This window comes from Cetorhinus maximus, chromosome 18, assembly GCF_964194155.1.
Source record: "Cetorhinus maximus chromosome 18, sCetMax3.hap1.1, whole genome shotgun sequence".
NCBI classification, from domain to species: Eukaryota; Metazoa; Chordata; class Chondrichthyes; order Lamniformes; family Cetorhinidae; genus Cetorhinus; species Cetorhinus maximus.
This window is the reverse complement of record NC_135896.1, coordinates 13513505-13537435: the sequence shown is the minus strand read 5'-3', so window position 1 is coordinate 13537435 and position 23931 is coordinate 13513505. Positions and strand designations below refer to the sequence as shown.

At 44.8% G+C, this 23931-nt stretch overlaps 1 protein-coding gene across 1 annotated transcript in view; it reads left to right on the top strand.

Annotated features, from left to right (window-relative positions):
- Positions 1-23931, top strand: part of LOC144692949 (latent-transforming growth factor beta-binding protein 2-like) — a 662780-nt gene that overhangs the window by 618593 nt on the left and 20256 nt on the right. Inside the window, exons 34-37 of the mRNA XM_078562124.1 lie at positions 6655-6741; positions 7564-7692; positions 8354-8494; positions 13145-13315. Coding sequence (XP_078418250.1) covers positions 6655-6741; positions 7564-7692; positions 8354-8494; positions 13145-13315 — 528 coding nt within the window. The remainder of the gene's footprint in view (positions 1-6654; positions 6742-7563; positions 7693-8353; positions 8495-13144; positions 13316-23931) is intronic.

Sequence of the window (23931 nt, the reverse complement as noted above, 5' to 3'; positions counted from 1 at the left end):
TCCTCAGTCTGCTGGTTAATCTACCCGGTGCTACCCCCTGACTTCTGGGGCGGAATTTTCCGTGCCCTCTGGTGTCGGGCATGTTCGGTGGCATGAGTGGACAATATGGCAAGAAGGCCAAAATTTAGTTTCACAACATCGTGAAACCAGTTTGCAATAGTCCATTCTGCCCGTCAATGGCGGGCCACATTTCCCACTGTCGGACATCAGGAACTACATTATAATACATCTACATATTATTATAAGGCCAGCCCGCCAGAATCATCCCCCCATGCTGGATCACCTGCCCATGTCAGCGGGAAAACATGCGGGTACAGAAAAAGTCTTGACAAGTGTAATGTGCACAAGTCAAGACTTACCTTCAGGACCTTGCTCACATCGTGGACAACCGAGGAGCAGAAGACACTGGAGCCCGAAAGCAATAGGACCCTGGAGGAATGTCCAACGCATGCTGGGTGGATTCTCGTGGACATGGCTCTGCCGCGAAGCAGCTCATGGAAGGTGGAAAGTCACCATTGAGGGTCTGCTTACAATGGATGATTGTTGAAGGGATGGAGAGGAAGGTCCAGCTGTGTTTGGGAGAGGAAGACATACCATGGATAGGAGAGGAAGGTGTGTCGACTGGGGTGTGGTTGGGAGCGGGGTATAGAGGTGGCGAGGGGGTGAGGTTGCGGCAGAATGAAGGTGTCAGGGGTGTTGAGCTTGGGAGGGGCGGACGAAAATGTTGGGAGGTGAGTACAGGGGGAATGAGGGTGTATCAGGGGAGGAGACGGCAACTGGGAAAGTAGGTGTAAGGGAATGAGTTCGGAGGAGGGAAAAAGTCTAGAGAGGGAAAGGATTCTGGTGAAGGAAGGAGACCAGAGAGGGGAAGGAGTAAGGGTGGAGGAAGGCGTCAGGAAGGGGGAAGGTCTAAGGTGAGGGGAGTCCAGGGGATGGGGGGAGCCCGGTGGTTGGGGGAAAGGAGTTCCAAGAGGGGAAGACATTCCAAGAGGGGAAGAAGTTCCCCAAGTGGGGAAGGCGTTCTAAGAGGGGAAGAAGTTCCCCAAGTGGGGAAGGAGTTCCAAGAGGGGAAGGAGTCTGAAGGGGGAGGAATGTCCAGGTGAACATGGAAGGGAGGGCACTGTTCAGTGGGGGTACATCGAGGTGCTCTTTTTCCCTCTCACATTACCACTGCAGGAACTTATCCATGGCTACCGCGATGGAGTGCAGGACTGCGTGCGTCCCTGCATTCCGCTGGACCAGTGTCTCCATGGTGACCACCATCCTCCCCATTCTCTATACACAAAAAACATGCGGGGACTGCTTCATCAGAGAACAGGCAGATGTACTCCTCTGACTCACGTGCCACTCTGTTGAGGGCTTTCAACAGCTCTGCATGATATTCTCCTGCCTTCTGCTGAATCTCCAGGATCAGTTGGATAGCCAAATTCAGAGGCCCTCATCTGACTTGGACCTCACAGATGCCTCACCCCCAGCAGCCCTCTGAGTGCCAGGGAGTTCGGCTGAACCTGCCTCTTCCTGCTGCGGACATGTGTCTGTGCGGTGACCGCCAAATTGTGAACCCAGGCCTGCTCTAGATCTAGGTCCCAGGAGGTGTATGTCTCTGCACTGATGGAGGGTGTGGGTAAGCACTGTCACAGGTCTTCCAGGCCACTTAATTCCAGCTCTTCAATAGAGGAGGAGTCCTTGGCAGAGCTCCCTGTGAACCAAAATAGAAATAATTAGTGCGTGTCAGCACAGTCAAAAGCAGGAAACGAGCACCCACAGCTGTGTTGAGGGAGGGATAATGTGGTGCAGAATCCTCATGAGGGTGTTCGCTGCCAACTTCACTATCGCCACAGGCACAGTCCTCATCCTCACCAGTCAGCACGATGGCATGCTCCTCAAAGTGGGTGAGGGGCCTATGATGGGCCATTCCACTCCCCAGTCTGGGACCTCTCCCTGCTGTTGTGAGCCAGCTTCTCCTGCATGAAAACAGATGGAGGGAGTGTGAGCAGGACACATGGCACCACATGGAATGTTTGTGTGGTGAGTGGAGACATGGACGGGATGAGGATGCGAGCTCCAGATGATATGAGCCTGAGGAAAATGTGAGTGTGTGTGTATGTGAGAGTTAGTGGTGTTGTCCCTTGAGGTATGAGTTCCCTGTGACTGTGTGATGGGTTTGCGAGTGTACGAGTTGAGAGTGATAAGAAGAGTGATTTAACCCTGGTGGAATGAATAAGACCATTCATCCTGTCGCAGCACTGGGTGGCTGTCCTCTTTTGCAGGGCATTGGCCCTGACCACTGCTACCACCGCCTCCCATGCTGGATTAGTGATGTTGCTGCCCATTCTGCATCCAGAGCAGGTGTAGGGGACATCACAGTGAGCCTCCACAGTTCCGAGGGACATGTCATTAAACCGGCAGACTGCTGTCTTCTTGCCTTTTGGGCCATGTCTTCTTTGCAGCAGTCGTGGGCTGGAAGCACTAAGAGGTGTGCACATTGCTGCACTTAAAATATGGCAGCGGGCATGATGAAGCGGCAAGGTGATAGCCTGCACCATTGAAATGGCGTTTTTCCTGGGAATGCATAATTAATAAGGCAGGATTGTGACGATACAGCATGAAAAGCCGCCATTGCAGCCAATGGGTAAAACGTCCTTTTTCCCATCCACTACCGCACTTAGTACAAATCTGAGACGATTCTACCCCTGAAGTTTTTGTGCTGGTGCTTTTGAGCTGAAGAGTGCTTGGCAGATGCTTATTTGATGAGTAAATTCCTACTTGTTCCTAGTGCCAGTATCATCATTGGGCATGTGAAAAATGAGAAATGAGCATGTAGTAGCAATGTCAATACAACAGTAGCAGTGTCATGCTACAACAGGACAGATATGTCAGCATAGTACTAAGTGAATTAACTTGAAGAAATCACCCTGTGGGATGACAGGAGGTCGCCATGCATTCATTCACCAGACTGTCTGTGTTCTTCATGTTGACAGTTTTGCAGTACAATACTTTCATGGTGAGTGATGTAGGATTGTAAGATTCCCACCACTGCAGGTTTTGTCTGTATGTTTATAGGTAGCTTTCACATTTAAATCAAGACACAGTATAACATGAGATGTATGGCAATGACTGGCCTGAATTTTGTCTTGTGTGAAGAGATGGCTGCACAGCATGCAAATTTGTCATGGAATTTTGATGTGGTAATTAAGCCTACAAGTATTTGGTCGCGCATTAGAAACTATCCCTTTTGCCAGCCAATTGATTCAGCTGAAGCACAATAGAAACAGGCTGAGAATTTCCTCACAGCTGTTGCTGTTCCATCACTGTAACTTTGCTGCAAGTGTGCCAGAAATCTGCTTACCCATGTAAACAGAGTTTCAACCAGTTCCAGCAAAGTTCCAACAAAGTGCCAGAGTAATCCTATCTATATACAAGGAACACAATTAAATTACTCAAATGAGTTGACCAATCCTGAATCCAGCAAGGTTAGTTGTTCACAGTCCCAGTGTACTGGTGCACAGCAATCCCAGAGCATTCTCCCACCTGTCCCACCATAGGAGAATCAACTCTTTCATTAATTATTCCATTGCCACGTAAGATGTTGCCTTATTATGCTCACATTCATTATAAAACAATTTTGATATGGTCAAAGACAGCATGGTAAACAGGAGGGGCTATATTCTACTACAACACGTTATGGTTTGTGAAAAAAATTGATTATTTTCAAAATAGCTACTGATGCAATTTTATTCACCTCCTTTGTTCACCAACTGAATAATGTTATGAACATGTGTGGAAAAAAATAACCACAATAAATCTTTTATTGAAGAATGTTAATGAAGAAATGCTCTCCTTTCACCCCACCCCCCCTCCAAAGGAGTTTGGTATTGAAAGATGTTAATATTAATAAAAGGACCAGTTAACAGATGTTAAGGAAAAAAAAGTTAATTTCTGAAAGCATAAGTATTTGGATGGAGCAAAGAATGTTGAATGTAGTATCAGACATAAGTTACAATATTATGCCACATTGAGAACAGTTAACAAAATGTTTTGACAGGAGGCAAGTCTAGGATTTTTGCTTTCTTTTTAAAATATCACATTACAATTCCTATTCAGTATGATTTAACTTCAAATTACAGCTAAAAGTAGATGTCTTTAGGTACTTTTCTCTACAAACTTGTGATTACAAGATAATAAAGACCTTATTAGAGTTACTTTCAGAATTCATCTAACATTCATTGTTTATAATTTATGTTTTTTGGCTGTGTTCCATCTAATGTAGAATTCCTCTGATAGGTTGCAGCTGTTGCTGCTCGAAGTGAGTTACCTGTATGAGTATTTAATTTGTCAGACAATGTAAAATTGGGTATAGGAGCTCCAGTCAAGTATATTGATAATGTCATCTGAACGTTTTCACCTGACCTCTTTAGTTTGACAAAAAATATTTGAAAAATATACTCAAATCAAATTGTTGGGTACAATAGCACAGTGGCTATGTTACTGGACTAGTAATCCAAAGATCTGGACTAATGATCCATGAGTTCGAATCCCATGAAGGCAATTGGGAAAGTTAAATTCAATCAATTAAATAAATTTAGAATAAAAAGCAAGCATCAGTAACAATGACCAGGAAGCTACCGAATTGCTGAAACTCTGTTACCCATTGCTGTAACTCACACCAAATCTCAGTCAACCACCCTCTCTGTGTTCGCTGACCTACACTGGTTAAGCAATGATTCAATTTCAAAATTCTCATGCTTATTTTCAAATCCCTCCATGGCCTCACCCTGCCCTGCTCTTAAAATTTCCCCAGCCCAACAACCCTCTAAGGTATCTGTGCTATTGTAATTCTGGCCTAATCATAGAATTATACAGCACCGAAGGAGGCCGTACAGCCCATTGGCTAGAATTTTCCGGTCCCACAGAAATTCTCACCTGAAGTTAGTGGACCTTTGGCTGGTCCATCAAATTTTCCGTCCTGCCTGCAACGATTCCAGCTGTTGGAAGGACTGGAAAATCCCAGCCATTATGTCTGTGCCAACTCTTTGAAAGAGCAATTCAATTAGTCCCACTACCCTGCAATTTCCCTGTAGCCTTGTAATTATTTCCTTCAAGTGTCTATCCAGTGTTTTTTTGAAAGTTACTACTGAATCAGCTTCCACCATCCCATCAGGGAGTGCTTTCCTGATCTTAATAACTTGCTGCGTAAAAAAAAAAGTTTGAATTTCTTTTCTGGATCCTCCTCTCTGGTTCTTTTGCCAATTATCTTAAACCTGTGCCCTCCGGTTACCAACTTCCCTGCTAGAGTTTAACAGTGTTTTCTTACTCTATAAAAGTGTACAATTTTAAAAACCCTTCATAATTGTGGTGCTTGGTACACACATTTTTCAGCATATGCAGGATGTAAAGAATAGCTAGACCCCAGTAACAGACAGAGATGGGGGTCCAAAAAAGAAAGTAAATCTCATACTGAAGGTTGTTAGATAATAGGGAACTATTGTGTAGTGAGAATGTCAGAAACGTGACTTACCCCAAAGGTATACAATGTACAGAGGTATGGAGTGTTCAGGAAAGAGGTTTAGGAAGATTAAAGACATTGATCACATACTAAGTGAAGAGCCACAAAATTAGCTTCTCTGGTTGTTTACTTTTACTGTACTGTTTACTTCTACTGAAAAAGACTAAACTAACAATAGGTAAGCCAAAAGCCACAAGGTCCGAATAAGAAAGACAGTTCACTCTTTGAGGCAAAGGCATGTGAAAAGAGGAAGGTTATTTTAATGAGATTTTTTAAATCAACCAAATATATATTGGAATAGCCAAATAGTTCAGAGTCCGAATTGGCAAATTGTGATACATGATCCATAACCAGGATAGCTGCAAGGAGCAGTGCACATCCCAACTTGATAATGGTAAATTACCCCAGATAATACACAGGAAATGAAAGAAGAGCCACTCTTGTGAGGATAGCTGCTACAGAATGATCAAGTCGATGTATATGTTCAACAATACTTCATTAAAGGGCAATGAAATACTTATAAAAGCAGTCTGCTGAGGATGCAGGATAAATTACCCAGTGTTCAATCGCCACCACTTTCAAAATGTGTCCGTGGGTATCACGGATGCATCTTGCATGTACCCATGTGCAGCTGAAAACAGAGAAGGAGATAGGACTGGTGAGATGATACAGTCCAGCTGAAGCCCCTCCAGTTCTACCTTTGGCACCCCTATGTACTACATATACCTGCATGAAATTGATGTGGAGTATTGCTAGGTGGTGGAATAAGGACCCAACAAATTCATAAAGGTTAGTTTTCTTATGGTTGTTGGGTACAAGGGAATAAAACTGCAACTGTGTTAAGGAAAGTGACCATACCCTAACACCAAGCAGGTGTCCTCAGATATCCCAAAGTAATGTAGGCCCATTTTATTCAAATTGACACCAAGAATTCCCACAGGGTTGGGGGCGGGGTGGGTATCTAGAGCCAGCAAACAGGATTCCCGCCATCCCATTTTAATGTGACAACAGGACAGTGAAACAATCAATTATCTTGATGTCTGATCAAATCATTATTCAGACCATTTATTTGTTTTCAAAGGCTACTACTATAATAAGTCAAAACTGAATTTGAATCATTAGTAATTATTCCCTTTGCTTTAATTCAGATGAATATAATGAAATTTGTCCAGATGGCAAAGGATTCATTCCATTTCAGATTGGTTCTTTTAGCTTTGGATCACATAACTATGGAGGTGAGTCTTGAAACAGCCCAGATGGATTGATTTGACAGCAACTGCTCTTTTTAGTGAAGTTCTGTACAAATGCATGCAACAAATATTAGTACTGTAAAATTGAGTAATAAGCTGGATTTTATGGCCCCCTCAACAGCAGGTTTGCAGGCAAGAGGCCCGTAAAATGCCATAGGTACCATGCCCACTGCCTACCTGCCTGCCCCTGCCCCTGCAGCTATTTTTCCAGTGCTGGGCATCAGGAGGCCCTCTTGCCTGTGGGCCAGTTGAAGCCCTTAAGTAGCCAATTAACAACCGCTGGTGATGCTGCTGGAACGAGAGAGTTGCCGCCATTTGATTGCCCCCCCTCCCCTCCGATTTTTTCCCCAGTGGGGGGGGTGGGGCAGGGTGGGGTGCAGGTGCCCCATAAAATCCAGATCAGTGTCACATTTCTGGGAACCCAATGTCAACACCAAGCATTCACTGATCAAGTTATTTCACAGCCTCCTACAAGTCAAAGCTTCTTTCACTTTGTCAAACAGTAAGCCAAACTCTGAATTGGTCTTCCTACTGTACTCAAAGCTCACATAGAGCTCAAAATGGGAGATTATTGCAGAACATGTGAAGAAATTACTGTGCCCACCCCCACAGGCCGCTTGAACTCCTGTAACATTTACTTTCTGATAATACAAATTTGCTGTCACACTTTGGCTATAACACTTTGTTGGTTGACTTACACCTCTGGATAGCTTTGTACTCATTACTAGTCATTCAGGTCTGAACTTCACCAGAACTGGAAATTTTAGACCAATGCCTCTAAAGTCGTGTCCTTTTCCCCACCTGTAGATGCAGATGAATGTACAATGTTTGGATCAGAAATCTGCAAGAATGGGCATTGTGTAAATAATATAGGTGACTATGCCTGTTACTGTGGCACAGGATTTTACTATGACAATGTGAGGCTGGAATGTGTAGGTAAGTTTGAGCTATTAACATTATTATAGTGATGTGTGCCTACAAATGTATGTTTATTTAAAACTGAGTGTGTCCAATGAACATGCAGTAAATGATTGCTCCCTTTTATAAGCATTACTAACATACAAGCTCCCTAAGTAATATAAACTCTATGTTAAATACTAATGTTGATTCCACAAATCTAGTGGGAATGAACACTCACTGATAGCACATGATGTTAACTGATGGGTGTATAATCTGTAATTTTTTCATCCATTCATTATATGAATTGAAAATCACAGATTGTGCACCTGTACTGCGGTCTGAGTGCTGCCCCCTGCTGGAAACACATAAGCACTAAGTTGCCCACCCATTTTTTAAAACATTCCATTTTAATAACACATTTTCTGTGTGTTTTGAAGGTAAAGTTACAAAAAAAAGTCAAATTTGGAAGAATGTACTTACATTATTCGCACACAACGCTTCTTGCCCTGCATTCTATACTTTCATCACAATAATTTGAAGAAAAGATTTGCAGTCAAAAGACAATTGCATAAATGATTTTCAGTAATCATTATCACCTGGGGAAGGTGCTAAATAACTTGTAGAGATAAGTAAATGTTGATGTATCAATCTAAAGGAATAACATATTTCTTCTCTTTTCTTGTCATCATTTCTTTAGATATTGATGAGTGTCAGGATGAAAATACTTGTGTGAATGGAGAGTGTGTCAATACACCAGGATCTTTTAATTGTTTCTGCAGCCCACCACTTACACTGGATGTAACCCGTAACAGATGTATAAATGGCACAGAATCAGGGGGTAAATATAAGTTCCCGTGCTATTTGTAATGCATTGATAATTGTAAATTTGTTCAAAGTTGCTAGAAATTTAAGGGAATCCCTCCCCCACCCCACCTTCCATCAAAATTGACAGCTCTCTACAACCCTGTTCTTAATTTGATCTGCGCAGTCATTCAGCCATAGATAATACCACAGCCGAGACCAATCCTCTTCACTTGAAATTCCCGTCTGTGCACAGGTTCATTGGCTGCTTTTTTCTTCCTTCTATTCCGGAGAAATCTAAATCAATATTAGCAACCCTAATGACATCAGCTAACATCAGAGATTGAACCCGCAAACTTCACTAAGCTGTCAAGGGTAACCAGTTGAAATGTTGTGATGTATACCTTGCTAGGGGTTGATTGGGTTTGCTTTTGCATTTTTCATACATTGAGTTTGGGGTCTTAAAATGTGTCATCGTGGAGAGGAAGCAGGTACTGTTCCACAGGGAAGGAATTGTTTTCTACCAAGCTCCTTATCTTGGACATTGAGCTGTGGAGGCTCAACTCAATCTATTCTCACATCCCTTCTAAATACTGATTCTAGAGCAATATTGGCAAAGGCTTGGGAAGAAGTTGCCTGTCTGACATCTTAGTTGGGAAGGCACATAGGGGACAAAAAGATGTAATTCAATGGTTATGGGGTGAAGCAGAAAATGTAATTTAGAGGTAACAGAATTAAGCAAAGAATATAAGATATGGGGATGGATTTAGTCCGGCCAATGGAGATCCCCTTCAGTTCCGTGGAAGAGGCCCAACAGTATTAAGGGTTCTTCATTCATGCACTTAAGTGGTCACTGTTGTGTCTTCCCCAGGATTCAGGACCCCAGCTATAGAAGTTCCCTACCACTGAGAGCTGTCAGCCAGTCAGAGGTTAGCAGCTCTCCATTGCTCATCAGTACCACTGGGAGTGGTGGAAACTGCCAGCAATGCACCCACCAGAGGCCCAGGATTGCCAAGGGACCCCAAGCCAAAGGCGAGTGATGGCAGGATGGGATCACAGGGAGGAGGTCACAGGACAAGGAGGTGCAGGGGATCAAAGGCAAGGGCAGGGTTGTGTCTTTCAGCAGTCCCCACTTCCTGATGTCAGCTACCACGATCAAGCACTGAGTGGCTGCTAAGTTTTGATGGGCAGTCTTCAGGAGGCGCAGGAAAGCCATGCGGCCCCATTTAATCATTGAGCCACCACTAAATTTTAGTGGGCTCAGGGGTAATGGGTGTCAATTGGCACATTTATGAATCTAATTGATATCCCACCACTAGCAGCTGGGAATCCCACATCAACCCCTTCCTCCCTCCGACTTAATCAGCGGAGGACAGACGCAGGGCTTCTTCCACAATTAAGCGGGTCCAGCCGCCATGGTTCCCGCCATGACAGACTGTATTAAATCCTGCCTATGCTAATTCTCTTCAAATTAGGCAGCTCACTTTGCTATTCTTCTGCTGAGAATTGATTTTCAACTATAAAATCCAGGGTCAATAACAAAGCAGGTACAGTTTCTTCATAAGGAAAATATTGCAGCTGCTGGAAATCTGAAATAAAAACAGAAAATGCTGGAATTACTCAGCAGGCCTAGCAGCATCTGTGGAGAGGAATAGAATTAAGAGAACTGTAATAGACTGTACCAATTAATACCGATGCTGCCAGACCTGCTGAGTTTTTCCAGGTATTTCTGTTTCTGTTTTTGTACCAATTAATATGTTTGCATTTAACAAAATAACAACTGAGCTTCCTTGAACAAACCAGTTCAAAACATTGAGAAGCTTATGGATATGATGTAACATTGTCCATAGTCAGTTGATGAACTTAAGTTTTTCTGATAGACAAAATGATGATCAAGTTGGAAGAAAAACTTCAGAAACGTGATCCACAGAGCCACCTAATTGCCAAAGTCTGCAACTATATTGGGGCAGTTGACAGCAAAATTGATTAAGAGAATATTGAGAGCAATTTACGGTAGTAAATTTTGACTGAGAAATTGTGACAACAGGAAATAAGGCTTGTGCCCCCAGTGCATGATTTTTTTTTAAATGTGTCGTTCTGCCTCCTATGTTGTTACACATGGGGGAGTCAGGTCCAAATACAGTCATCAGGTGAAATGATGATGTTAGAGGGTCAGTTAATTGCACCAAGACATGCAAACCTAATGCTTACCCCATCTTAAAATCATACATTTTGTTCCTATTTTTATATGGGACAGGTAGAGCTGGATAGAGGGCCAGTGATAGATGGAGATTGTCAAAAGATGTCATAGACAAAAGGACAAAGAGGTGTTGACGGTGGTGACATTAGCTAAGATATGTGCTAATGGTGACATTGAGGGTAGAAAGCAGGATGAGCAAGGTACAGATAGCCCTAGTGGGGGTGGGGTGGGGGTAAGGGATAGAAATAGGCTAAAAGGTAGAGATAAAACAATGGATGGAAATACATTTAAAAATAATGGAAATAGGTGGGAAAAGAAAAATATATATAAATTATTGGAAAAAGGGGGATCAGAAAGGGGGTGGGGATGGAGGAGAGAGTTCATGATCTAAAGTTGTTGAACTCAATATTCAATCCGGAAGGCTGTAAAGTGCCTAGTCGGAAGATGAGGTGCTGTTCCTCCAGTTTGCGTTGAGCTTCACTGGAACATTGCAGCAGGCCAAGGACGGACATGTGGGCATGAGAGCAAGGTGGAGTGTTGAAATGGCAAGCAACAGGGAGGTCTGGGTCATGCTTGCGGACAGACCTGCTTTTAATGATGTGATTCAGAGATATGGGGATAACTCCCTTGCTCTTCTCTGAAATAGTACCATAGCATCTTTTATTTCCATACAAGAGGGCAGACAGAGCTTCAGTTTACTATCTTATCTAAAAGACAGCACCTCCAGCAGGATACCAAATCCTCAGTACTGCACTGGAGTGCTGTGCTAGAATGTCAGCTAGATTCTTGTGCTTTGAAGTGGGACTTCAACCCACAGCTTTCTAACTCAAAGGTAAGACAGCTAATAACTAAGCCTCTGCTGACATTTTTACATAGGTAGCTTCTATTGTAAATGTGGACATAGGAATTTACAATGGAAATAATTGGCACAGAAGTGTGACAAAACAGAAAGTTATGGTTTATAGACAGGAAATGTGTGCAGACATAAGATTTTCAAGTTACAAAGTGCGTGAAAGGAATAGCACTATACAATCATCCAGCATGGGATAAAGAAGTTGTTTTGCATTGAAGCCTTCTAGTTCGACACACCAAATTATTCCTATCTTACGTGGAGAATATCCAACATGTGATTGATTGTTGCATCACATTAACAGTAACTATAGCTGACATCGTGGCCTAAAAACTTGATGACAATGCATATTTTTTGCAAGTGTTACAATCCCTGTGGAGGTTCTGTAAATCAAAATAACCAAATTTACTGAATGACCCCCCAAATGAAGAAATTACCAACAAGATTCCAGTTTTTGTAGCTTAATACGAATCAGAACCGACACAAAATACACATGAATTAAAAGGCAAACGATACTTCAAATAAAAAGGTAAATTCCACTTTAAATAGTTGGGTACAACAAAGATATGTCTTACACAACCATGAGCACCGGCATTACTCCCCGCAGACATATGGCACCATGTACAGTTCCAAAGTTATCTAACTCAGCCTCAATTGATTTGGCCCTCGTGTCACATTCACCGGTAGCCGTATTCCATCTGAGGTCCCCGGAGATGGTCATCACTCAAACAGCACACTCCTGTAGAACCTCCTTAGCTAGATTCACAACAGTTTTGATGGCATAGATTCAACGAGATTCCTTTATCTGACTCCTTTAATAAATCTTGTTAAATAGTCTGGTTGGTTCCGACAAAACTGAAGCATAGCTGCAGAGTTATCCAATTCACAATCTGTGCTCTAACCCTATCTTTGGTTTTCTGTCCTGTACAAGTGTCTCACACACACATAGTTCCTTGTAAATATGCCTTCTCTGTTCTCCACTCTGCTGCAGCTCTCCTTTGTCCGGAGCTCTCCTTTGTGTCTGGCCACATGGCTTCCATCTTAACTTCCTGATAGTACTGCTTCCAGGTCAAGGATTGCCAAATCACATGGGCCAGTATTTCTTATTATCTAAGAAATTACAGTTGATCCCTTTACAATGCAAACTCTTAAAAGGCCTTTTTAAACATTCTCTAAGACAATTAGATTCCCTGGATATTTTAAAGAAATTACAAATTTTTCTTAGTGTACTGCCTCCAGGTCAATCCACAATCACAGTATGAGCTGGAAGTGCACCTCTCACCATGTTGGTATAGACATCAAAAAGGCTCCCAGGACCTGTACCTGAAACAAGCATTAGTTCCTATGTATATTAAAATTGGGCTGCCCTGAACACAGCTGTCACTGGGCTGGGAAAGTTTATCTACATATGGCTTAACAAGTGTGTTGGCTGTGGTTTGCTTTCCACTTAAATCAATGGATGGAAAATTCCAGGCAGCACACCACATTATTCTGACATCACCTGCACATACAAAGCCTCAAAGTATGGAACCTCACAAGATTTGCCTTTATATTTTTTTATGTGTCCAATAGTAACCTGACAAAAGATTTTTACTTGTTTTGAAGATAACCTCATTGATATTAATTCTGTTCTTTAGTTGACTCTGAAGAGGTAGATACATATCTGGATATATGCTGGCAGGGTGTGACTGAGGATGACATCTGTAGCAAACCTTTAAGGACCAGATCAACAACCTACACTGAATGCTGCTGCTTGTATGGAGAGGCCTGGGGCTTGCAGTGTGCCTTCTGTCCTTCCAGAACATCGGGTAAGATATTAATTATTCAATACCCATATTGAATATAAATGCCATGTAAATACTAAGGGGTAGATTTTGACTTTATTGGCCATAGTGTACTACAGTCCATTTTATGTCTCTTCTGGTTTTCATTTCCATTAACGCTTCATGCACTCAAGACTGGTTCACCTGTTGCTTTAATCCCTGGTCTCCCAGAAAATGCGAGACATTTGTTAAATGATAGATACACTTTAAACAGAATAAAGAACCAGTCAATGGATGACACTGTAGTACTATAAGAGCAAACATTACAGCCAGATTTTGCATTAAGAATAATAGTGAAGATTTTGGTGCTCCATTGTCATAGAACAATGGAATAATACAATACAGAAGGAGGCCATTCAATACATTACTCCACGCTAGCTCTTTAGTAGAGCTATCCATTTAGTCCTACCCTGCTGCATTTTTTCCAAATCAATGGCATTATTCCCTTCAAGTGTTTATTCAATTCCCTTTTGAATGACTCCATTGAATCTGTTTTCCACCACCCTTTCAGGCAATGCATTATATTGTCATGGGTAAACACAGACAGCAACTTCTGGAGTATGCACACACACAGTTAAACGTGAAAATCTGGAAGCTGCAGTCCAAGTTACCTAGCTTCTCCACAGGCTTTATGCCCCATGTAGTGTAATGCATTTGGATTTACAAAAGACATTTGATAATTTATCACATAAAGGTTTACTATACAAGATGGTGTTGTGGGTAATGTATCAACATGGATAAGGAACTGACAAATGGACAGGAAGCAGAGAATCTGGATATATGGGTCATTTTCAAGTTGGCAAACTGTAACTAGTGGGATGCTACAGGGATCAGTACTGGGGCCACAACTATTTATGATTTACATGAGGGGACAGAGTGTATTGTAGCCAAATTTGCTGCTGATACAAAAATGGGTTGGGAAGCAAATTGTGAGGAGGACACCAAGAGTCTGGAAAGGGATGTAGATGGTTTAAGTGAGTGAGCAAAATTTTGACTGATGGAGTATAATTTGGGAAAATGTGAGGTTGTTCACTTTGGTGGAAGAATTGAAAAGCAAAATGTTATTTAAATGAAAAGAGACTACAGAATGCTGCAATACACAAGGATCTGGGTGTCCTTATCCAAGAATCACAATAAGTTAGTATGCAAGTACAGCAAATGATTAGAAAGACGAATGGAATGTTTGCATTTATTGCATGGGAGATTGCATATGAAAGCAGGGAAGTCATGCTATAATTGTACAGGGCATTGGTGAGACCGTACTTGGAGTACTGTGTGCTGATTGGGTCTCCTTATGTAAGGGAGGATATACTCGCAATGGAGGCAGCTCAGAGAAGGTGTACTGGCTTGATTCCTTGGATGAAGAGGTTGGTTTATGAGGAATAATTAAGCAGGTTGGGTTATAATGAAACTCAATTGAGTTATAACTCAATGAAATTTAGAAGAATGAGAGGTGATTTTATTGAAATTTAAGATTCTGAGGGGTTTTGCCGTGGTAGATGATGAGAGTATATTTCCCGTCATAGGGAAATCTAGAACTAGGGGCCACAGTTTCAAAATAAGGGGTCTCCCAATTAATATAAGGATGAGGAGAAATTTCTTTCAGAGGGTTGTTAATGTTTTGAATTCTCTATCCCAAAGAGCAGTGAAGGCTGGGTTTTTGAATACATGCACCGCTGAATTAGACAGATTTTTAGTCTACAAAGAAATCAAGGGTTAATGGGGGAGGGGGGCAGGCAGGAATGTGGAATTGAGGCTACAATAGATCAACCATAATCTTATTGAATGGCAGAGTAGGCTTGATGGGCTGAATGACCTACTCCTGTTTCTATGTGTTGTTTTTTATTACAAGTACTAAGTTTATAAGTTTTGAGACTGTCCCCTTAATTTAAGGTAAAATGGAGAAATGTAGGTGGCCTTTTCTGAAATCTGCCTGACAACAATCTTGGGTGGCACGGTTGTTAAGGGCTCATGAGGTTGTGGGGGTTGGGGGTTGGGGCAGATTGTTTTGCATGGAAGAAGGTGCGAGATATTCAGTCCTGTAGACAATGGCAAGAGCATCTGTGTTAACTGTGGTTAGAGTGTTAGTCTCCAAGTCTCATAGGGAGGTGTTAGGAACGTCAGTTTTATCAATGGTTATACTCTAAACTGTCTATTTAATTCATAGATAGAATGGAGTTGAGGGTCTAGAGGATAGCTAACTAGCCTTTCTATCTGGATACAAGGCCCATGTGATTCATATTGCCATGGGAATGGACTTTAAGAAAGAAATGTCCATAACAAGCCATTGTAACATATGTTTTTTCTAAGGTATCCCTGAAACCCACAGAGACAAGTCAGTTGGCAAGAACCTGAGAGAGAAAGAACAGAGAGATAGAGGTAGCCATTCCTGCATCTCAAGCAGAGAAAATGCTGTCATTATTATTCAATACACGGAAGGCAGGTGCAAGCTCATATTCAGATTAAAGAAACCAAATTTGTGAGGATTCAAACAAGACTAGAAGATTTCCCTAGCTTTGAGCAGAGGGAGGAAATCTCCAGGGAAACCCTAGCAGTGAAAGTCAGTTCAAGGATTAGAAGTTACCCAAATGGGAAAGAGAAAAGGGATGCAGGCCAACGGGAATGGAAAATAGCTTTGGACAGGTTCCAAGAGAATAAAGTGCCCACTTAAGGAACAAATTATAATCATGCGTATTATTGTCAGTCATTTAACAGTCACACATTGGATATTTTCTGTAGTTTAAAGTATAAATTGCCAAAAAAATAGTAAAAGCCCTAAACTTGAAATCTTGTGTGATCTTTTCAGTCTGTCACTGAATTTCAAATATCTTATCTAAGTTATTGGTCCCTATGGAGATCATAACATCTTATGTTATTGAGAAACATAGAGACATGTAGGAAGTGAATCTGTTCTGAGAAACCATGAGGAATGACGCACTGTTGGAGAGACCAGGCACCAAGGTTATTGGAGGCTGCCCTGGAGGCCTTGGTGGAGAGGAGGAACGATGTCCTGTGTCTGCAAGGGACCTTCCAGGCACATGGTCAAAAAGCAATGGGAAAACATAGCCATAGAGGTCAATGCCAGGAATCATGAAGGCTTGGATGCAGTGCCACATGTGGTTGAATGACCTCAGTGAATACATCTTTAAATGCCATATCCTACCAACTGCGCCATTAGCCTCAGCAACTGCTGAATTGACCACACCCTCATTACTCACCTACCAAACATCTCTATCAATGAAGCTTCATAGCTAATATTAATGGGGCTGGATTTAAAGGCACCCCGCCAGACGTATTTTCAGCAGGAGGGACATAAAATATAAAGAGTGTCCAGCCCGCCTCCTTCCTGCCCATCCCCAAGCTGTCCCACAGGATGCATTAGGTGGGTGCGTGCTGAAATTCACTGTCTGCCTGCCATATTTAAATAAATAATTAAAGGTCCTTTGAGCTTGATACCAAGCCAATTGACCAGGATATCATGCTGCCCAACCCATAATACAGTTGGCGTGGGCAGGCGAGCAGGCATGGGCAGTATGTTTTTTTAGGCTGGGTTGAGCAAGGGCAGGAAGGAAGGGGTGGCACATCATTCAGTGGGTGCCCTGTGTATATTGGGGGCACCACCCCAACTTGTCAGCGCTCTCTTCATTCCTCGCCACCTGTCCTCCAAAGTCTGGTCTCCCACCCACTCTCCTCCCTCCCAGGGCTCTCAGATCCCTCCCTGCCCTAAAAGCTTGGGACCACCTGTCCCCAGCAGCCATCGCTCTTCTTGCTTCTCCTCGCATCCTCAACAGCACCCGCTATTGAGCTCTGGTGCTGCTGGGACTGCTGGAGCTGCCAGCCAATCTCTCAAGGCCAGGCTTTCCTCCCACTGAGGGGTGGAAGTCACATTATTACCGAGTTTAGCTCCCCGGCAGCGTGGCTGCAGGGCAGAGTTCTTTCTGCTGTGTCGGTTGATGGCCAACTTTCATTCTTGGGGGTGGTGGGGGAGGGGGGCAAGTGGTCCGCCCTGCACCTTCCCACCTGTATAAAATCCAACCCATAGTTTCGCCTCACTGTCACATACTTAGCACTGCTGTAAGCCTCACACCAATATCTAACACCTTGCACAAACTATTCACCCATGAAAGCTATCCAACTATGCCAGCCACATCATCCAAGATTGCACGACATGCACTGGCACACAACAGCTAACTGGAGCTAACTGGAGGGGGGTGGACATGCCTGCATCTCCTAACCCCCATGAAGGAGACAGTGTTGGCCATTGTTGGAACTACCATTGCTGAGACCGTGATCAGTAGCGGGGCTGAAACTGTCGAAGATGACAGTATCCTCATACCTAACACTCTTTATGACATTCCACTTCCTCCTTGTCCCACAAACTCTTCTGATTTACAAGCTGCAGATGGTGTATGCATGTACTACTTAATCCCTCCGCCAGCCTCTCCACTACTTCACCACAGCCTTACGCTTGTGCCTAGCACAGGCCAGGCCATGCAGGAACACCAATAAGATAGTGGAGACAAAGCTCCATTATTTAATTTCACACTTGCAGACCAACAACTCAGATTCTGGCACTTGGCATATCGTAGAGGATAGATTAAAGGTGGGATCTGCATGTGATGAAACATCAGACACAAGCACGCCACTGTCAAGACAAGGAGCAAGGATACTGCAGGTGTCAGCTCGCTGCTGAAGAGGACGCAGATGAAGACTTTGATGGGACAGCCTACAGAGGAACACTGGTGGGTATACACAACAAAAATGCTTGGTGCATTGGGAAGCCCACCAGAAAGCCTGCATTCAGTGTCAAACATGGGGGAGTTCAGCATAAACTTAGCACAGGGCTTCACACAGAGCTACGAACCCAGCCTTTTCAGCATGGAAGTGGTGGCCAACTCCATTCACACATTTATGGATCCAATCGTGTAGCATCTGATGGCCAACATTGCAACTTTTCTTGCAGCACCAACAGCAGCCAACCAACATCTGAGTGCTGCATTGGAAGCTCAGATTGCTCTCATGCAAATTCAGCTTGCTGCATGCAAGTTCACACTGATGTCATAATGGCTGTGAAGCTCCTGAGCTACAGCAGGTGAAGTTGACCACCAAAGCACAAACCACCGTCTCATGAGACAGAAGGCTCCTAAAGACAAAACTGGAAGGATCCAGATGCATGTAGTTCATCGCCAGGTCACATTCACAGCCGCTGACAATGTGTTCTTTGACCCTGTTCTGATATTGCAGTTGTGGCTGCACAAGGGACAGATTTCAATGAGGACCTCATTGAAGTGCAGATGACTCGTACATTGTTCCTTGCTGAGGTTCAGGTAGGAGAATTGCTTCCTGAATGCCCTGGGCAGATATGGTCTCCTGCTATGAGCCCTTCTCCTCACCCTCCTTAGAGATTCCCTGCTTTGCAAGGCCCCTGTTCATTATCTCAATCATGCTTTTTCCAAGGGAAATGCCTGTTACTGGCCCCTAGTCTGGGAACAACTGATCTGTGCTGAAGCCGTGGAGTCAGGAAAAAATCCTTCAGCACCTGAACACTTTTCAATTTGAAAGTACTATGGAAAGCACCACACACGTGCATAATCATGGTGACAGTCAGAAGAAATCAACCAGCAACTGCCTTGTAAGTAGTCAATGTCTTTAAATTGTGCGAGTGGGGGGGGTCCTTCCTGCTACTTATTGCATATGTAGCTGTGCGAGAATAAGAGGGTGTTAGCTGTCTGTTGGGCTCCAAAATGGCACTTCTAAATTCAGATTGCATGGTGATTGCTATCACGATCTGCCTACTCTGCATATTTCTGTTGGACATACGCTTTGCAGATGTTAATGTCCTCACCAAGATGGTGTTCTCCTCAATTCATGACAGAAGTGCGTGTGCATCCATTGGGTACTATTTTGGTCCCTGAACAATGTGATATGATGTGAGTGCCCCTTTAAGGGATCAATCATTATACACCTCAAGGGGATATAATGTATTATTCCCATGACTTATAGTCAGATTGCAAGCAGAGAAGTAGAGATTAGATGCACAATACTTAGGGCAGAATGTTATGCCACACAGGCGGGCACATGCCTGACCTGATCGGGCATAAAATAGCACGAGAAGAGGTCGAGCAAACGTCCCGACGTCATCCCGCACGTGTGCAATCTTCAGGTCAATGGGTACATGCGGGAGTCGGAGCCACGCCCGCCATCAATTAAGAGACTACCTAAGGCCATTAAAAACCCAATTGAAGCTGACTTTATGTTGCCCATACGATTTCGCATTTGTTGCACGGGCAGGCAGGCAGCCCACATTTTGCAAAACCGCATCCAAGGGTGAGATAAAAAGGTTCAGCAGCATTGCCAGTGTGAGTAGTGAGGAGTTTAGGAGATAGTTTGCTGCTGGTTGCTTATTTGAACTTGACAGCTTCATCTCCGTTCTGAGCTTCAGTCTTAGCATTTCTAGGTTTCACTTCAGGACTCATTGGTGTCTTCAAGGCTCCTGGAGGATTTTGACCGTGTGGACCCTTCCAGGTAACAGACAGCCTTCCATTATCCTGGTAATGGGTGTTGTGGTCTCCACTGGTGGCATCTCCTCTGAGGAGGAAGAGAGGGCAGAAGGGAGAAGAGGACAGATGTCCCAATGCAGCCTCCAGGGAAGCGACCTGTGGAAGGAAAGACGCAGGCACAAGGGGCGCAGGGCCAGCAGGCAGTCCAAGGCAGAAGGAGCCACACAAGATGCCACTATCCTGCTGCCAGCGTTTACAGGCGGTCTGAGGTGCAATATCAAAGAAGTCTACACCTCTCCAAGGAGACTGTGACCTCCATTTGTCCGATGATTGAGCCTGAGATCACCTCCAACTGTGTGAGTGGAAACCCTATGCCAGTGGCTCTGAAGGTCACAGTGGCCCACAACTTCTTTGTCTCCAGCTCTTTCCAAGGGTCAGTGGGAGATCTTTGTGGAGTGCCCCAATCAACTGTCCACAGTTGCACCAAGCTGGTGACAGAAGCTCTGTTCAGGCGGGTAATGACAATTATTCATTTCCGTATGGACTAGGCCAGCCAGGCTGAGCGAGCCAAAGGGTATGCAGCAATTGCTGGGTTCCCCCTGCATCCAGGGTGCAATTGACGGCACACACCTCAAGGCGCCAGCGGGTCAGCCGGGTGCCTTCGTTCAACACTCGATGAACATCCAGATAGCGTGTGACCACAGGACACAGATTTTGCGAGTCTGCGCACCGTACCCTGGCAACTCCCATGACACTTATATCCTGAAACACTCCCAGGTGCCGATGCTATTCAGTGCTCCAGCCCGACTGGATGGATGGCTGCTGGGTGACAAGGGCTATATTTGAAATGATGGCTTATAACACCTCTCTGCCATCCAAGAACAGAGGCAGAGCAGCGTTATAATAAGAATCATGCCTCTACAAGGGCGGTGATAGAGAGGACTGTAGATCTTCTGAAGATACGCTTCCAATGCCTGGACCATTCAGGGGGAGCAATACAATACCCCTCAGAGCAGGTGTCATTGATCGTGGTTGCATGCTGCATTCTCCACAATCTGGCACTGGCAAGGGGGGGACCCACTGGAGGAAGAGGATCTTGACGCAGCTCCACAGGCCACAGAGGGTGAATCCAGTACTGAGTCAGAAGAAGAGCATAGTGAGAAGAACCCTGAGGACGTGGAGGCAGACCTCTGTATCCTTCGGTGAGGCAGGGACATCAGGGACACCTTAATCCAGTGCTTCTTCAGTTAGGCTGCCAAAGATCTGCTTCCAACTCATGCCAGGGCTGCCGCCTCCATCTCGGATGTCTGAAATGACCCTTTCATTTCAGACCCTTTCATTTGAACCCAAAGTCCACTCAGTGCCTGTGCAATAAAGTTTAAAGCCACTCACGTCCAGCATTACATACTGACACACCCTACACCAAAAAAATACAAAGGTGAAGCATACTCAGTTCATGATGACAAAAACAAAATTTATCTCATTTTGACAATCCAAAAAAATTAACATCACCTTCTCTGGTCTTAATTCCCAGACCAGAAAACATAAACAAAACCTTACACAACAGAAGATCACCTGTGAACAGTTCCTCTTGTGCTCATGGTGCCTTAAACTTATGTTTGTGAGTGCTACGTCTTGGTGCACCCCAACGCCCCTTCGTGGCAGCAGCATTGGAGGCAGCCTGCTAACTCTGGTGTCTTGTTGGCCTTGATAACTTTGGCAGTTGTCCTCTGGCCAGTGGAGCCTGTGTTGCCCCTGCCTGGGAGGCAGCAGCCAGTGCCATGGCTGGCATCTCCCCAGTCATCGCAGCCTCATCAGATCACTGGCAGAGGGGTGGAGGAACTGCTGCCATTATCCAGAGCACCCTGAGAGGAGCCCACAAAGATGACAAGCAGTTCGTGTGCCAATGTGAGTTCACTGTGGACCTCCCTGCTTGCCATTGATGGACAGGCAGCTAGCTGGGATACTGGGTGCCTTACCCATCTCCCACACTGGCACTGAGCATCTGAGGTCATTGTCTGTGTGAGGGCTTGCAGGTCCAAGTGCAACCCCAGGAACCCCTGATTCTGTTCCTGGAGCTGCCTCTCCATGAGAGATGCCACTCTCTCAATGGAGGAGGCAGTGCGCTCGGCCATGAGGGTCAACACAGCGCTTATGCTCTACATGGGCTCCTCCACAACAGAGACCATGATATGCATAACCTCATGGATCTCCGCCAGATCCTCCTGCACATCCCGCTGAACATCAACATCTACCGCCTAATGGGCAACTCCAGAGGCCCATAATCTGCCTTTGACTGAGCAACGTCCTGGTCTCCAGTAATCCTCTGACTGCCAGCGCCCTGGGCACTCTCTGCCTCTGCCTACTCCTCAATTGAGTGTGAAATGCCCTCACCACAGTGCTCCAACATTCTAGCTGAGGATCTAATACCTACTGAGGTGCTGGTATCTGCATTGGTGCCTGGTTCAGAGAGTGGGTGTGACACAGGTACATGTGAAGCCTGGCAGTCCTCTGGCATCAGGGTGGCTCTTCGTGGTCCTGCGATTGAGTGCGTGCTGGCGAATCTAATGGAGAACAATGACATGTAATTAGTTAAAGTCATCACACTGTCATTGTGCATGCCAGGCACCCTGGTGAGACAATGGAGACGTGCATTGTCTTTCAATGATAAATGGGGAATCCAGTTTTGAGGCTCCCATCAATGATGAGACTACACAAGAATGTTTGCACCATCTGAAACTCTCACCTCTGTGCACTGCGCTCTTACCTTTGTCTGACACCCCAGCCTCTCCATGGCCGGTTGACCAAGCTGTGTGATGCCTCTCCAGCTCCGATGCGTCCTGCATCAAACCTGGATAGGATTAGGAGGTTTGGGGGACCTCTACCTGTCTGTGAACTTTCAATGTTGTTATGGGTTGTCTTCTCCTTAAAGGACAGAGGAGCATGGATTAGTCCACTCTCTAACTGCAGTGTCTTTGCAGCCTGGCCAACCTCACCTGAGGAACACGTTGCAGGGCACACCCAAGCCATGCCCCTTGGGCTGCAAGGCACTCAGTCCAAGCAGCCAGGGCTCGCTCCCTTGGCCAGCTCCGGCATTATTGACAGTTCGCACTCAGACTCTAACACCCCTGAGCTCCACGGGGAACGGCCAGACCTTATTACTTCAACACACTGATCCATGCCAACACAGTACACACCCCTCCCGAGCGCAGCAGGTCGTTAAACCTTTTGCGGCACTGCACCCATGTGCACCATGTCATGGCCACTGACCTGCGCTGTCACCTCCTTTCAAGCTCTTTTTGTTAGGTGCGGTGGCCTACTACTTCCATCTCTGAGGACAAAGCGGTCCCTCCTGGCAGCCACCTCCTCCAGGAGGACCGCGAGGCACGAGTGCCCACCCAACCTGCCCTCCCACTTGGCATCTCCAGCCGCACTTGATGCCATAACTTCAGTGTTCACAACACAGAAGATACGCTCTCTCCTGGCAGCCTTGAAGGAGCTGCCTGTGCCATTTTTAAACCGGCCGCCGGGTTGTCAATTGAACCCAGCGGTTGACAGGCCCCCGCCCCTGTCCACCCCTTCCTGACAGTTGGGAGGACGCGTTTCATGTTGGGCGGGGCCCAATTGGCCAGCCAGCGTGAAATCGCGATCGGGGGTCAATCACAGGAGGCGATACGTTTCCCAACCATCGTATCCGCCCGCCAAGGGTAAAATTCAGGCCTTAGTGTCCCAGTTAACTCTATCTGTATATAGTCTTACCTTCAAATAAAGATCCCACATTATTGTTTCTCTTTGTGTAGATTGGTACATTTACGTCAGAGAGAAGAACTATGTAACAAATGGGACACGTAGCACCCAAACAACAGGTGCTATGGAGCCCAGTTTTGCACCATGCATGTCTCAATGAAAATTGTTCAATCTGATTGGCTGAAGAACTTCCCTCTTTCTTGCCCTACTCACATACACATTTATCTCCTGTAGTGATCATAAAATCATAAGAAAAAGAGCGGAAGTAGGCCATTCAGCCCCTTGAATCTGCTCCACCATTCAGTAATTTCATGGCTATCTGATAGTGACCATAACTCCACTTTCCTACCTGCC